Below are 15,440 nucleotides of genomic sequence, written 5' to 3'. Positions count from 1 at the left end.
CTGGGGCTGCCATCTCTATCAGTTTGCATCTGTATGGGAGACCCACCATGTAATGATAATTGCATGTGACTATGCATGAACTATATTTAGGTTAGGGATTCTCTGAGAGCATGGGTGTCATTGATTCAACCATGAAGAGGAGTACATTACATTTTTACAAAGTATTCCCCTTGGATGTATATAATGCTGTAACTCCATAGACTGAATTCTGTATGATGATCCATAGTCATGCTAGCAAAGCTTTCACAAGTCTGGATGTAAGTATTTATAATAAATATTTTAGTACACTTTCTACTATAAACCAAATGGCATTTATATTTATGTAAGTATTATTATAGTCTCTCCTGATAAATAAATAAATAAACAAATAAACAAATTAGTAGATTTTGTTCCTTAATGTAAATGAGTACATTACAATCCCTATATCCACAAAGCTGGTGTCCATGGTTTCACTACCCACACTGAAAACAATATTCCCTATGTAACTGTTTGTGGGCCTCTCAGGGTCCTCCATCTTGAGTCTGTGGTATGTTTCCAGCCCAAGTTCCATCAAAATATAGTGTTCACGGTTATCTGCATTTTCAGCTACTCTTGGGGTGTCTTGGAATGTATCCCCTACAGATATGGTGGTCATACTATACATGAAATAGCCTATTGACATCTCTTGTACGTCTGCTATTGTTTGTAATATTATTTAATCAATTTTTAATACATGATTTCCATTATATATTGTTAAACAATCCCTATTTGTTATCTACTCTGTTAGATGCACTGCTCATGGTAGCTGACCGTTTTGATGGACCATCCAATGTAGACATAGTCATTGGTACAATTCACACCAGGCTTGCAGAAGCCATTTCTAACATGCAAGAGAACAGAGACTCAATAACAGCAAAGGTAAGAGTCAGGTTGTGGTAAGCCTAACATCTATCCTGATTTAATTGTATTTATTTGTATAGAACTTGAGATGGCTACCAGGGATGGCCCCAAGCTGTCTCCCAACCAGACACACTCCAAGCCCAATCCTGATTAATTTCAGCTTTGCTGTTGTATCGTATTCTTTTATCCACATTGTATGATTGGGCTGAGCATCATACAGCTCTCCAAAGTGTCATTGGCTTGCAATCTTCAACTCTCCACCATTGGATATGATGGATACAGCTACTGGGGATTATACTCTGGACACTTTTGGAAAGCTGCACAATTCCCATCTCTCCTACACGAGTTTTTTGTGCATGTCAGTTTTATTGCTCCCTAAGCTATAGTGATGGGTTTCCAATAACTTTTGTTAATAGGGTTACATATTGGTTGCCCCATTTTTGAGTAGAAGACTGGTGGAATTGATGTTTTTCCACTGGCTGAAAAGCAATCTTTTCTTCTTTTATTTGTACATCTTTTCCAGAACCTTTCTCCCTTCTAATGTCAGAACTGTGGCAACTTCTAAGAATCTCACCTGTCTTTCTCTCAACCCTTCATGTCGAAAGATTTTTAGTGACAGTTCTGAACAGAATGTGACACTTCGACCCTATGGGTTCCCCTATATGACTGTGCAGTTGCCTATACTGCTAAAAGTGATAGTAACCAAGAATAATTTGTGTTCTGAAGCTCAGCTCTTTTTCTCTTATTTCCTGAAATTTGCAACCAAAAGATGTTGATGGAGAATGAATCAGGAACTGACTGGCAAATAGATAAGTCATTGATAGGCCTGGAGGGAGAAAGAGAGGTGGGGATGAGAGAGAAGTAATACAGCAGTAACCCTGAAAATATAGCACGAATACAATACAGAAATAGAGCCATCAATTCAGAGAGAGCACAAGGGAGTGAATTAATCTCTACCTCTCAGAAGGTATTTTTCATTGTTCTTGCAAGTTCTTTATACCCCTGGAAGAAATGACTTGTAATAATAACTACTGTAATAAGCTATAAAACAGGTGTGCTACAGTGAAAAGAACTGGAGCCATTCTTCTTCATAAAACAAAACCAGAATATTTTATGTACGATTATTAAGAAGGAATGGCTAAAAAGACCCTGGACTCTCAATCTCTTGCTGTGCCAATGATTGATAAGGACCAAAGTACACCATAGGTGATACCTTCACTGTTTTATGAGGGCAAGATAAGTCTGTTCCAAAGTGAACTAGCTATATTATTATCTGTTGCAATGATGAGTTAAGGGCAGGCCCATCCAAGATGTTGGGCCTACATTCAGGCATGCAAACCAGTGGAGCATCAACTTCTGAGCACAACCAACAAGATATTTGAGAAGCTTCTGTAAAATGTTTAAAGCAGTGTTTTGTCGAAGGCTTTCATGGCTGGAATCACTGGGTTGTTGTAGGTTTTTCGGGCTGTATGGCCATGTTCTAGAAGCATTCTCTCCTAACATTTCACCTGCATCTATGGCAGGCATCCTCAAAAGTTGTGAGACCTCACAACCTCTGAGGATGCCTGCCAAAGATACAAGCGAAACGTGAGGAGAGAATGCTTCTAGAACATGGCCATACAGCCCGAAAAACCTACAACAACCCATTTAAAGCAGCTTTTCTCAACCTTTCTACTCCTTGAATCAATGTTCTGGTCTTAGGGAACTCCTGTGTCAAAACTGTTGGTCTGTATTATAATTACTCCTATGTATTCATGATAGTTCAATCTTCACCTTCCAGGCGGCAGCAGCCACTGGAATTCACAGGGCTGTATTTGCCTATTACTTGGGAACCAACTAGCTGCCATTCCCATGCTCCCTCATGCAAAGGATTTCCAGTAGTAGGAGGAATGTTTTTCTGCATGCCATAATAATAATCACTCATTAAAAGAGGTGGAAATTGCAGGCAGCTGCTTCCTGAGCAACAAGAAAATGGGGGGGGGGGGGTGTTAGAGTTCATTATGTATTACCATAACTGTGGTTGTTACCCATATGTAAAGATTCTACAGGAATCAAGCCACTACATCTACAGCTGAGGAAAAAATGTGGGGGTTTTTTCTAGCATGATTCCTTTTGGGACCCTAGGATGCCAGGAAACTCTAGTTGAGAAGCCCTGTATAGACAAGACTCATTCTTATATTGCCTGGTTTTAATAATCTTTCAAGTACAGTATGATCCCTGTAACAACGGGATATGTTCCAAGACCTCCCATGGATACCTAAAACCATGGATTAATAGCACACCCTGTATTTTGACTTGACTTAGAATCACAGAATCATTGAGTAGGAAGAGACCTTGTGACTCATCCAATCCAACCCCCACCAAGAAGCAGGAAAATCACATTCAAAGCACCCTCAACTTGGGCTAAAAGCATATCATGACATGGCACTGGACTGCAAGTTCCCTAATTCGGACTAAGGAATATGGGAGTTGTAGTGTAAACATTGCAAAGCTAGAGATCTTTTTTTTTCATGTCAGGAGCAACTTGAGAAACTGCAAGTTGCTTCTGGTGTGAGAGCATTGGCCGTCTGCAAGGACTTTGCCCAGGAGATGCCCAGGAGATGCCTGGATGTTTTGATGTTTTACCATCCTTGTGGGAGGCTTCTCTCATGTCATTGCATGGGGACCCGAAGTTTAGAGAGGGAGCTCATCCGCACTCTCCTCAGATTCGAACCTGCGACCTGTCGTTCTTCAGTCCTGCCGGTGCGCCACCGGGGACTCAGAAAAAATGTTATATTGCTATGATTGCTATTAGAGAAACATGCAGCTTCCTAAACTTTGTTTTTCCCCTCAGACCTTTCAAGGCTGTGGAAATCCTAAAATCAACCCTAAAGCTTCCAACATTGAAGATAAAAAGAAGCGGGGAAAATATGTCAGTGAAGATAAACCTTCGCAGCTTAGCTCAGAAAAACTTGTGAGTATGAAATGTCTGTCTTCAAAGGGTTTTTTTTAGAACAATTTGTGTGGTTCATTGTTTAGACAGCTTGTTGAGTCTGCTGAAAACATACAGGCTTTGCTTTAAGACTCAACAGCAGTATTTATTTGGTGGATTTTGATCCTGTCCTTTATCCAAGAAGCCCAGACCAATGCTCTCATCATTATTTTGTCCTCATAGCAACCTTGTTCAGTGGGCTGGGCAGCTGGCCCAAAGGCATCTGAGTAGCTTCAACTCAATCTGCTGAACAATCATAGAATCATCGAGTTGGAAGAGGCCTCGTGGGCCATCCAGTCCAACCCCCTGCCAAGAAGTTCCTTCTATTAAATATTAGAAGGAACTTCTTGACAGGAAGAACTGTTCAGCAAAAATTGACCCTCCTGAAAGCTGGCCCTACCCTCTGGGGCAGCAAAGAACAATTCTGCCTCCCTTTCTCTGTGACAGCCCTTGAATTATTTAAAGAATGCAGTCATGTCACCCCTTCAGTCTTCACTTTACAAGCTGAACATGTCCAAATCCTTTGACTTTTCCTCATATGTTTTATTCTCTGTTCCTCTGATCAGCCTTGTCACCCTTCTCTGAACTTGTTCCAACTTGTCATAGAATCATAGCAGTTGGAAGAGACCTATCCAGTCCAACCCCCTGCCAAGAAGCAGGAAAATCCCATTCAAAGCACCCACGAAAGGTAGCAATCCAAACACTTCTTAAAAGCCTCCAAAGAAGGAGCCTCCACCACACTCCAAGGCAGAGAGTTCCACTCCTGAACAGCTCTCACACTTAGGAAGTTCTTCCTAACGTTCAGGTGGAATCTTTTTTCCTGTAATTTGAAGCCATTGCTTCGCATCCTAGTCTCCAAGGCAGTAGAAAACAAGCCTGCTGCCTCCTCCCTATGACTGCCCTTCATGTCTCCTCTCAGCTTTCTCTTCTTGAGGCTAAACATTTCCACTTCTTTAAGCTGCTCCTCATAGGGCTTGTTCTCCAAACCCTTGATCATTTTAGTCGCAATCCTCTGGACACATTCCAGCTTGTCAACATCTTCCTTCAATTGTGGTGCCCAGAATTGGACACAGTGTTCCAGGTGTGGTCTGACCAAGGCAGAATAGAGGGGTAACATGACTTCCCTGGATCTAGACACTATGCTTCTATTTATGAAGGCCAAAATCCCATTGGCTTTTTTAGCTGCCGCATGTCATTGTTGGCTCATATCCTTGTCTATATCCTTAAAATGAGGTGCTCAGTATTGAATGCAGTAACCCAAATGGGGTCCGACAAGTACAGCATTTAGTGGGACTATTAAGTCCCTGAATTTGAAAACTCTGCTTCTATTAACACAGGCTAAAATAATATTCATATTTATTGCTCCAGCATCACACTGTGATCAGCTATAATCTCAAGGTCTTTTTACCATGTGAAATTCCTGAGCACAAAGGACATTGGAATTATTGTTGGTCATAAACTTTTTTTTTAATTTTGTCAGAAGCAAATAGAGAATATACTGCAAGTCGCTTCTGATGTGAGGGAATTGGCTGCCTACAAAGATGTTGCCCAGGAAACGCCATCCATGTGTTACCATCCTGTAGGAAGCTTCTCTCATGTCCCCGCATGAAAAGTTGGGGCTGACAGATGGGAGCTCACCCTGTTCTTGTGGATTCGAACTGCTAACCTTCAGGTCTTCAGGTCAGCAGTTCAGCTGGCACAAGGGTTAAACTCATTGCGATACCGTGGCTCCAGATCATAAACTGAATATAAACCAGCCATGGTGCGAAGTCCATGTGAACCTCAATGGAATATGAGCTTTCCACTGCAACATTCACAGGAGCCTTCTGTAGAACGTGCATCCTGGAAGTCTCAAGCTGGATGAGTGCTGGCAGAACCCATGTAGTATTTACCCAGTTCATAAAACAGCATGTTTGGTAAACTGATTCCTGTTCTATACCAAAACAGATGAGCATTCAGGCACCACAAGCCTATACAGTATATCCTTTTTACTGCAATAACAGATGCCGCAGAGTTGACTTGTGTCATCTAGATTAAAATCAGGATTTTGTCTGGAAAGGCTTCCACATTCAATGCTTCCATGAGTTTTAATTCAACTTTATTTGGCAGGTTTCAGATGCCAAAGGAAAGTTGAGAGACATCAGGGACTTCTGGGTCGCCCTTCCAACTACACTTTGCAATGAAAAAATCTCATCTGGTTCTGTGAATGAAGACAAGTGCTGGAATGGGATGACCAAAAGCAAGTAAGGCTGGTTGACATGTGAGTCAGTGACCCTATGAAGAAGTGTAGCCTGTTTAATATAGACTGACTGCCCTCATATGCCAGCTTCTGTAATCTTTGAAGCCTGGAAATGTAATATTCCATGATGGAAGGTAAAACAATGGCACTCTCAGTGAAAATGAAGCAGTGTTTTATACCATTGGGATCCTATCTTCATCCATGTTTAGACAAATTTAGATTAAGATCCTATATGTTTACACACAAGAGTTCCATATATAGAACCTCATTATGGCATCACCACCCCAGGATTCACCATTGCATTGAGATCTCTCTTATCACAGTAAGCAAGAGAGCCAATGGTAGGACTTTCAGCCAAAAACATCTGGGGATAATCAGTCATCCATCTCTTGGGTTTCCAAGCAAACATGTATGTGTCCCATCTCCTTGTGGCCATAGCAGAGGGAAAGAAGAAAGAGTATGCAAACCAGAAAAGTATGTTAAACTAGCTATAGTGAGGTCTATTATTCCAGAATTGGCTTCCCATATGCACATGACAACTAGTGTGATTGTTATGGTTTGTTTGCCGAACTACAACTCTGGAGGCACATGTTTGAATCACTGTTTGGCCATGAAAACCAACTGGGTGGTGGCCTTAGGCAAGTCAGACTTCCTCCACCTCAAGCCCCTTCACACAGCTGAATAAAATTGCAGATTATCTGCTTTGAACTGGAATATATAGCAGTGTGGACTCAGATAGCCCAGTTCAAATCAGATACTGTGGGATTTTCTGCTTTGATGCTCTGGGTTATATGACTGTGTGAACGGGCCCTCAGAGAGGCATGGCAAACCCCCTGTGAACAAATCTTGCCAAGAAACTCCCCATATAATAAGATTGTCTTATTATGCCATAAGACAGAAATGATGTAAATGCACAGAACAATGGATGCATATGCTCTTTGCAGGTATCTTCCCGATGTGATGGGAGATGGTCTAGCCAGTCAAATCAATAACCCAGAGGTGGATGTAGATGTCACCAAACCAGATATGACTATTCGCCAGCAAATCATGCAGTTAAAAATTATGACAAGTCGATTGCGCAATGCGTACAACGGGAATGATGTGGATTTCCAGGATACAAGTAAGTATGGTGCTGAAAAGATGAATTTGTGTGATGTCGCTAAAGTGTCACGATTTAATACAATCCACCATTGAAAGAAAGATGTCCGTAGCACTCTGTATTTATTTCAACAAATGAAACCAAAATAAAACCAGCAGATATGAATATATATTAAAATAGTTTTTTGGGGGCTGTATGGCCATGTTCTAGAAGCATTCCCTCCTGACATTTCACCTGCATCTGTGGCAGGCATCCTCAGAGAGAATGCTTCTAGAACATGGTCATAGGGCCCAAAAAACCTACAACAACCCAGTGATTCCAGCCATGAAAGCCTTAGACAATACATGTATTAAAATAATTATTGAAAGGCATACAGTAAAGGTAAAGGTAAAGATTTCCCCTGACATTAAATCTAGTCTGTCCGACTCGGGGGGGGGGGGGTGCTCATCTCCATTTCCAAGCTGAAGAGCCAGCATTGTCCATAGATGCCTCCAAGGTCATGTGGCCAGTATGACTGCATGGAGCGGTTACCTTCCCACAGAAGTAGTACCTATTCATCTACTCACATTTGTATGTGTTCAAACTGCTAGGTTGACAGAAACTGGGGCTAACAGCGGGAGGTCACCCCGTTCCCCAGATTCGAACCAACAACCTTTCAGTCAGTAAGTTCAGGAGCCCAGTAGTTTAACCCGCTGTGTCACTAGTGGCTCAATTGAAATGCCTAGGAGAATGTAAAAGTCTTTATTTGGCACTTCAAATAAAAACATGAAGTAAGATACCAAACAAACCATTTGAAGGAGGAAGTTCCACAGATAGGAGCCCACCCTTAAAAGTGCTCCCACTCTTGTAGCATTTTTCTTGTCTCTTTTGGAAGGAGCATCCTTAGGATTCAGGGAGCTAATTTTGGGAAGAGGTACTGCTCAGGTAACTGGCCCTTTTGTTCTCTGAAATGGACTAATAGCCAGGGTGTAATCAGAGGTGCAACTACAAATGTCTAGCACTACAATTGCTGAAACTTTCAGTTGAGTATTCAGAACTAATGTTTAGGTATTTAAAGTTGCCAAGGGAAAGAAAATGTCATGAAAGAGAAGTGGGAGACAGAATACCTAATTGGGAAGATTTTTGCTCCCTATAGCTACACCTCTGGAGTAAATTTTGAATCACTGCCATAATACATTGGATCCCCTGCATTCATATTTAAAATGTGATCTGCCATTCCTTGAGGCTTTTAATAGAGGCACCTTTTTCCAACAGAAAAAGGGCAGACTGCAGAGTTCTAAGGGGCCAGGTATTGAAAAAACAACCTTGCAAAGGGCTGCACTATGCCTGCTTCTGGAATAGAGAATGGTAACTTTTACAAGTTGGCTGTCTTGTTCCTTTTTCTGATCTTTGATCATCGTCAAGACTGGAGACTCTCACCGTTCTATAACCTCATGTAGAATAAGAAGAGTTCTAAACAGATTTGCTGAGAATGGCCAAGACTCTACATCAGGGATCCTCAAACTAAGGCCTGAGGGCTGGATACGGTCCTCCAAGGTCATTTACCCGGGCCTCTCTCAGGGTCAACCTAAGTGTGAAACAACTTGAAAACTCACAACAATAATCCTATCTCATCAGCAAAAAAGCAGGCCCACACTTCCCATTGAAGTTTATATTGGCTAAAATTGCTTTCATTTTAATTATTGTATAGTTTTTAAGTGGAGGGTTTTTTGCACTACAAATAAGATGTGTGCAGTGTGCATAGGGATTCATTCTTCTTCTTTTTTCAAATTCTATTCTGGCCCTCCAACAGTTTGAGGCACTGTGACCTGGCCCTCTGTTTAAAAAGTTTGAGGACCCCTGCTCTACATTATTGAATATACCATTCAGAGCCTCTCATGTGGAACGGCATTACAGCACCTTTCACCATTTCTTAGGGATACCATAATGTGCACAACCAGATTTATTTATTTATTATTTGCGGTACTTCTATTTATGGTACTGGCTTCAAACTCATGACCTTTTGGTCAGTGAGGATTAAATGCAACTGACTCCTAGCCAGCTGTGCCATAGCCCATGTCCTAAAGGTTTTGCCTTTGCCCCTATTAAATCCCTCCTTCAGCAGCCTTCTTGCAAGTAATCACTGTGGGCAACACTGGGAACAAGACATGCCACTAAATAGTAGTATCGTCAGCTAGATCTCTGCATATCTGATTCTTTGTCCCTTCATTCTGCAGCATGTGATGTGTATTAGTGTGCCTTAAGACTGTGCTTTTAATACCCATCACTGTTCTCTGAACTTCCTCTTGGATAGGTGACGACATCAGTGGCTCTGGAAGCGGTGACGGCTGTCCTGATGACGTCTGTGGCAAAAGACTGTCCAAGACCATCAGCACCGGGCTGCCAGAGATACACGCCATGCCTAAGCAGTCTGGACAAGGTGTTGGGGGCAGCAGCAGCCACAACAGCAGCAACAGCATACTTCGGCCTTCTTCTTTTCTTTTATCACTTACTCTGGCTGTGGCCGCAATGCAGTACCTGTGGCGATAACTTGTTTACGCAGCCTCAAAAATTGACTGTGGTGGTTGAGGTCTCAAATTTGCCAAAAATGTGGACTTATTTAATTCATCTTGGCAAAATGAGGGAGATAAAAAGTTCTTGATTGTTTGTGATAACCTGGCAGTGCTAGAACTGGTCTTATTTTATTTTTGGTCTTTTCAAATGCTGGGCCCTTCTTTCTGTACCTCATTACGAAGAAAAAGGAAAGAGAAAAAATCATTCATTTGCCACAAAAGAGGTACCCAGGGGGATGCAAGAGATCTTGGCAGAAAGGTTTAATGGGGAGGAAAACAAATGACCCTCAAGGCGATACCATTTTTATCGACTGCAATAAAATATGCAAGTTTATCTCAAATTCTTATTTAACTGTAGCCAAGACTGTGCTACTTCAGTTTAGGACAATACACCTTTTTAATTTCAGGATTTTTGGAATTTTATCATGGGGTAGCCGTTCATAATTTTCCATTAAGCCAGTGGCAAAGGGCAATCCTTTGCTTTGATCCAGGATTACATTTTCTGTGCAAAGCCAGTGAGCAAAAGGATTCATTCTCCAAGGGTGAATGCCTTGTCTGCTGACATCAGTAATTAAAACCACCAAATATTCCACTTACATCTAAGTAAACTGGAACGAGACTGGTTTTGCACGATCTTTTGAAAGTAGCAATCAAATTGGTAAAATGCAATACAGAGTTGTAATATGCAACATTGCGACAGAAATATGCATGGGAGACTGTTGGGCAAGCTCCATTTCAGTCTGTGGCTGAAGATCTTCCTATTATGTACAGGGACAACAGTCACCTCTTACCAAAGGGATAATGCAAAGAACTGTTTTTGTGAGGTTGTGTGTATTAACTACTTGTCCTGTTAGCAAAGTGGCAAATTGAAAATACCAGGGAACTGTTAGATACTATCCAACATCCTTGGATAATGTATTTGGAGATAATATCAGATTTTCAAGTGACTGGTGGTCCTGCCTATAGTCCCATCAATTACGTTGATGGACATCAAGCCAACCAAAGCCATAGTTTGCACTCAAATCAGCCAAATGCCACCTTTTCTCACCTTGTGTGGCAGAATTAATCCTACGTTGTTTGTAACCATTTTGTAGTACAATCTCATCACTTCAGCAGATTCTTTTTTTATTAGAATAATTGCCAGGTACATTGTTTGATATCAGGTTGGCTGAATTGCAGAAGAGATAACATATTTTTCTGTTGGGGTAAGTTTTGCTTAGAAGACCTACAGCCATAAGCATATTTTCTTTTTTCAGAAACACTTAGCATATTAAGGTAATTCTGCTCCTTTGACTGAACGATGGAAAGCTCTTGATGTGAACTTTGCTCTTTCCTCAGTTTGCTTTGCATTGTGATTTTACTGTTGGGAAGCTAAAGGTATGTGAAAACATATTTTTACTTCAAAACCCATATAGGCTTTGCACAAATGTTGAAACATTTCTACTGTGTGTCTTGCATCAGAGACAAATGTTGTGTTTCTTATCAACAGCATCCAAAAAAGCACACTCAGCTATACGTAAGGGGAGCATTTCAAGCACCATGGCATTAGAAATGGTGAAACAGTAGGCACGCAAATTAATTCAGTTAGCTTTCCCATTCCTGGTCCCATTGGCTTTTTTGTAGCACAGGGAAAAATATTTTTCAGTTAACGCCAATCAGTACTACAGATTCCAGTAGCACTGCTATTGGAGGTTTTGTTCCCAACTACACCTGTTTTGCACAATTTTTTTTACAGCCCTTGTGAGAACGATGTCCATGTTCATTATTAATCTTGTCAATCTAGGTATTCTGGATTTCAATCTTTTATTTATCATTTCAGAAGCAAATTGAGAATACAGTTATGATGTATTTAGAAAACCACAAACAAAATTAAAACTTGGCATTATGCCAAATTTCTTTTGACCAGAAGCTGGCCACTTGCAGTGCCTCTGGAGTCGCTGTAAGGAGGTCCTCCATTGTGCATGTGGCAGAGCTCAGGCTGCATTGTAGTAGGTGGTCTGTGATTTACTCTTCTCCACACTTGCATGTCGCAAACTCCACTTTGTAGCCCCATTTCTTAAGGTTATCTTTGCATCTTGTGGTGCCAGAGCGCAGTCTGTTCAGCGCCTTCCAAGTCACCCAGTCTTCTGTGTGCCCAGGGGGGAGTTTCTCATTTGGTATCAGCCACTGATTGAGGTTCCAGGTTTTAACCTGCCACTTTTGGACTCTCACTTGCTGAGGTGTTCCTGCGAGTATCTCTGTAGATCTCAGGAAGCTGTTTCTTGATTTAAGTCATTGGCACCCTGGCTGATATCTGAACAGAGAATGGGCTAGAGATGTCAATGCCTTGGCCTTTCATTATTGGCTGCTACTTCCCGACAGATGTCAGGTGGTGCAATACCGGCTAAACAGTATAATTTCAGTAGTGTGGGGCGTAGGCATCCTGTGATAACGCAGCATGTCTCATTAAGAGCTACATCCACTGTTTTAACAGTTCAACCATTCTTAAAATATTTCTAAATACAAATGAGGTGTGAAAAGTAAACCTTGCCTCCTTTGAATGTAAGCTCAAATACCAGAAAAGTAGACTGTCACAGTCAAATAGTGTTGTTTACAGAAACAAACTGTCATATGCAACACAGGAGAAAATGAAACAGCTATCATTTTCTTACCCATTAATGAAATGTTTTGCTAACCTGCTGGAGAGCTGTAAACTAACACAATCCAGGACCTTATTTAAGACTCCCAACTATGTGTAATGCCTTCAGTGTGTCAGGTTCAAAAATGTAGGCCTGCCAAAATCACATCTAAAATAGAACAGTGTTTTCATTTGGGTAAAATTGGTATAGCAAAAGCAGTATGCACATAAGGAAAACAGATGGCCCACTAATATAGCTCCAGACATTTAGATCTTGGAAAGTTATTTTTTTGGACCACAACCTACAAAATCCCTCAGCCAGGAGGGCCACTGTTTGGGCTGGTCCAAGTGAACCTGGGTTCTGTGGTCCAAACAATCCAAACTTTTTCGAGTTTGATCGTATGATTCCTCCAACAAGATTCCCAGACCAAAAAGCTGACAGTGTTAGGAAACTAGCTTTGCGAAGGAAGCAGGCTGAGTTCCATATGCCTAGATGTCACTCTTACTTGACGATCTGACCATTCCTTCCTCTGCTTTTCTACACAGTGGGAAAGACCCAGACTTAAATGCTTCTGATGCTGTCAGATGTCATTTGAGTCTAAGCGACTAGATATGAGTCCCCACCCCCCCACCCCCCCGTGTCAGAAGCGACTTGAGAAACTACAAGTCAATTTTGGTGTGAGAGAATTGGCCAACTGCAAGAATGCCTGGATGTTTTACCATCCTGGTGGCTTCTCTCATGTCCCTGCACGGGAAGCTGGAGCTGACAGATGGGAGCTCACCCCATCCTGCAGATTCAAACCTTCAGGTCAGCGGTTCAGCCAGCACAAGGGTTTAAACCATTGCACCACCACAGCTCCTGGTAGGTGTTATATCTCATGCTTTTAAAAAAACTGCAAAATATTTCAAATCCCACAAGCATGGTAGGTGCTATATCTCATGCTTTGGGAATTAAAATATTTTGCAGTTTAATTTTAAAAAGCCATTCCTTTTTATAATCAGAATGGCAGTGCTCTACTTCGAGGTTTAAATGCATTAAGCCATAGTCTTTATGTTTCCTGGCAGATTTAGTAACTGGAGAAAAGAACTTAGCACCCAGGACCCACGCAGAACTGTCAACTAGAAACCAACATTGTGGATGTACAACATATTCGTTTTGTGCCATAATATGTTTCAGCAGAGCGCAAGAGTTAATAGAGGCTTTAAGAGCACTAATATATATCTTTTACAAATGACAAACAACCTGTTGTTTTCTGGTGGGCTTGTTAGGGAGTGCAAAGTATGATATATTTAGAATACATCTTGTCTTTCAAAAACAAGAAGAAGCAGTTCTATCTGATAAGCTAAGATTTATCTCACTTATTGGCACACTTGGCCATTTATATTTTTCTTTTGGTTACCAAGGTACTTGTAACTATCTTGCACTGTTGAACTATGTTCTTTGAATCCTTGTATAAATAAAAAAGGCTGGAGACTTAAATCTAGGTGGTTGCCACTTGCAACAAAATACTGTTTGATTTCTTTTGCTTTCACCTAACTTAATCAGGCTATCATTGGGAATATTAAAGTATGCACTAACCTTCATATAATAATAGCATGGAGAAGATCTTTGACTTGTTGTGGTGACAAAATATGTTCCACAACCAGAATCAGCATGACTATTCAGTAGGTACTGGCCACTCCTCAAAGAATGTTGACAAGTATGTCTGTGTTCAATTGAGCACAGTCTTTAGTATAACTAACTATACATTGGGCCTCTGGATCCATGAAATCCATGGATCCATGAAATCCATGGATCGCTTTGGCAGCACATATACTAAAATTGGAACGATACAGAGAAGATTAGCATGGCCCCTGCGCAAGGATGACACGCAAATTCATGAAGCGTTCCATTATTTTTTTTAAATCCAGACCCATGAAAACAGCAAACATGGTTTGACCCCACTCCATAATGGTAAATGGCAGCAATGTGAATGTGAACACATAGCTGCCATGAAGGAATATGGGACATGATGCACATTTTTTTCATACCCAAAGCATATCCTAAACTACATCCCTGCAGATAGGGTGGAACCACTGTGTTTACAACCCCAATAATGCTCAAACTAGGAGGCACGGATTATTCACATAGCATCTTTTGTATACGTGATATAAAAACATACATATTTTCTATACATGGTCTGGATGCCTGGTGAAAAATATGCATTTGTGGCACCTGGATATACACATTTGGAGTTCCCGCTGATAGAATGCTATCATCACAATTGACTGATTTAAAGTTGTGGGACATCAGCATGCATGCATAGTGGTGTTTTGCATAAGATTTTGCCCTGCATGCCAGTGTATGCATATACAAGATTGCAGAGTACCACAATCAGCAGCATTAAGCATGACAACTCTCTGCTGGTTTGTGGCCCAGGCGTTCTGCCCTGGCTTTGTTTTATGCTCAATTGCAAACAGAATACTGCAAGCCAAGCAGCAGCCATGCATGGATGGGGTTAGCACAGGGTTCAGAGCTTTGTGTTACTCCCACAAAATGGAGCTCTCACATGGTTAATAACTTGTATACAGAGATGAGAGGGAAAGAAGGCATCACATTTGACTCAGCCATCATTTCCAAGTCAGTTTGCTTACTTGTATGTAAAGTATACTAAAAGCCTGCAAAAAAAGAGAACAGTTAAGTCCCTTTGAACTGGGCCCCCGCTGTAAAAGGTTCCTACGCTTGTTTCAATGAACATTGATTAACTGGATTGTAATACACCAGATCAGCACACAGGAGAATCCTCTGGGGAAAATATACATGCATCCAGCAGCTTAATTCTGCACCCAACACAATTATGTACAGGCCCAATTCCAGTGCACTCAAGGATTTCATAAAATAAGGCAGTTCTCCCAGTCTGGCCCACCTTTTAAATAGGAACTCCCAAAACCAAGTTCAGATACCTGACATTGTTCAAGGAGCAACTCTTAGCCCACTACTCATGACAGAGGATAACAGGTCAAGAAATCAAAGCCACAGAATTTCCAGAAATGAGGTCCATCTGCATGAGCATCGTTCTACTAGTATTACCAAATGGGAGCAT

The 15,440-nt window shown here is 41.3% G+C and overlaps 1 protein-coding gene and 1 non-coding gene across 2 annotated transcripts in view; both read left to right on the top strand.

The window, feature by feature from the left end:
* GPC1 (glypican 1) overlaps window positions 1-13,837 on the top strand; it is a 275,461-nt gene extending 261,624 nt beyond the window's left edge. Inside the window, exons 5-9 of the mRNA XM_060767941.2 lie at window positions 767-897; window positions 3,713-3,832; window positions 5,960-6,093; window positions 7,034-7,209; window positions 9,482-13,837. Of these exons, the coding sequence (XP_060623924.2) occupies window positions 767-897; window positions 3,713-3,832; window positions 5,960-6,093; window positions 7,034-7,209; window positions 9,482-9,717 (797 nt within the window). The 3' untranslated portion in view covers window positions 9,718-13,837. The remainder of the gene's footprint in view (window positions 1-766; window positions 898-3,712; window positions 3,833-5,959; window positions 6,094-7,033; window positions 7,210-9,481) is intronic.
* Window positions 13,838-14,153: 316 nt separating this feature from the next.
* On the top strand, window positions 14,154-14,256 carry LOC132772422 (U6 spliceosomal RNA). The gene has a single exon (XR_009631162.2). It is a non-coding gene; the product is annotated as a U6 spliceosomal RNA (small nuclear RNA).
* Window positions 14,257-15,440: the final 1,184 nt, after the last annotated feature.

The sequence above is a fragment of the Anolis sagrei genome, chromosome 3, assembly GCF_037176765.1.
Source record: "Anolis sagrei isolate rAnoSag1 chromosome 3, rAnoSag1.mat, whole genome shotgun sequence".
Taxonomy (NCBI): Eukaryota; Metazoa; Chordata; class Lepidosauria; order Squamata; family Dactyloidae; genus Anolis; species Anolis sagrei.
The sequence above is the reverse complement of the archived record's forward strand: the minus strand, read 5'-3'. Positions and strand labels throughout refer to the sequence as shown.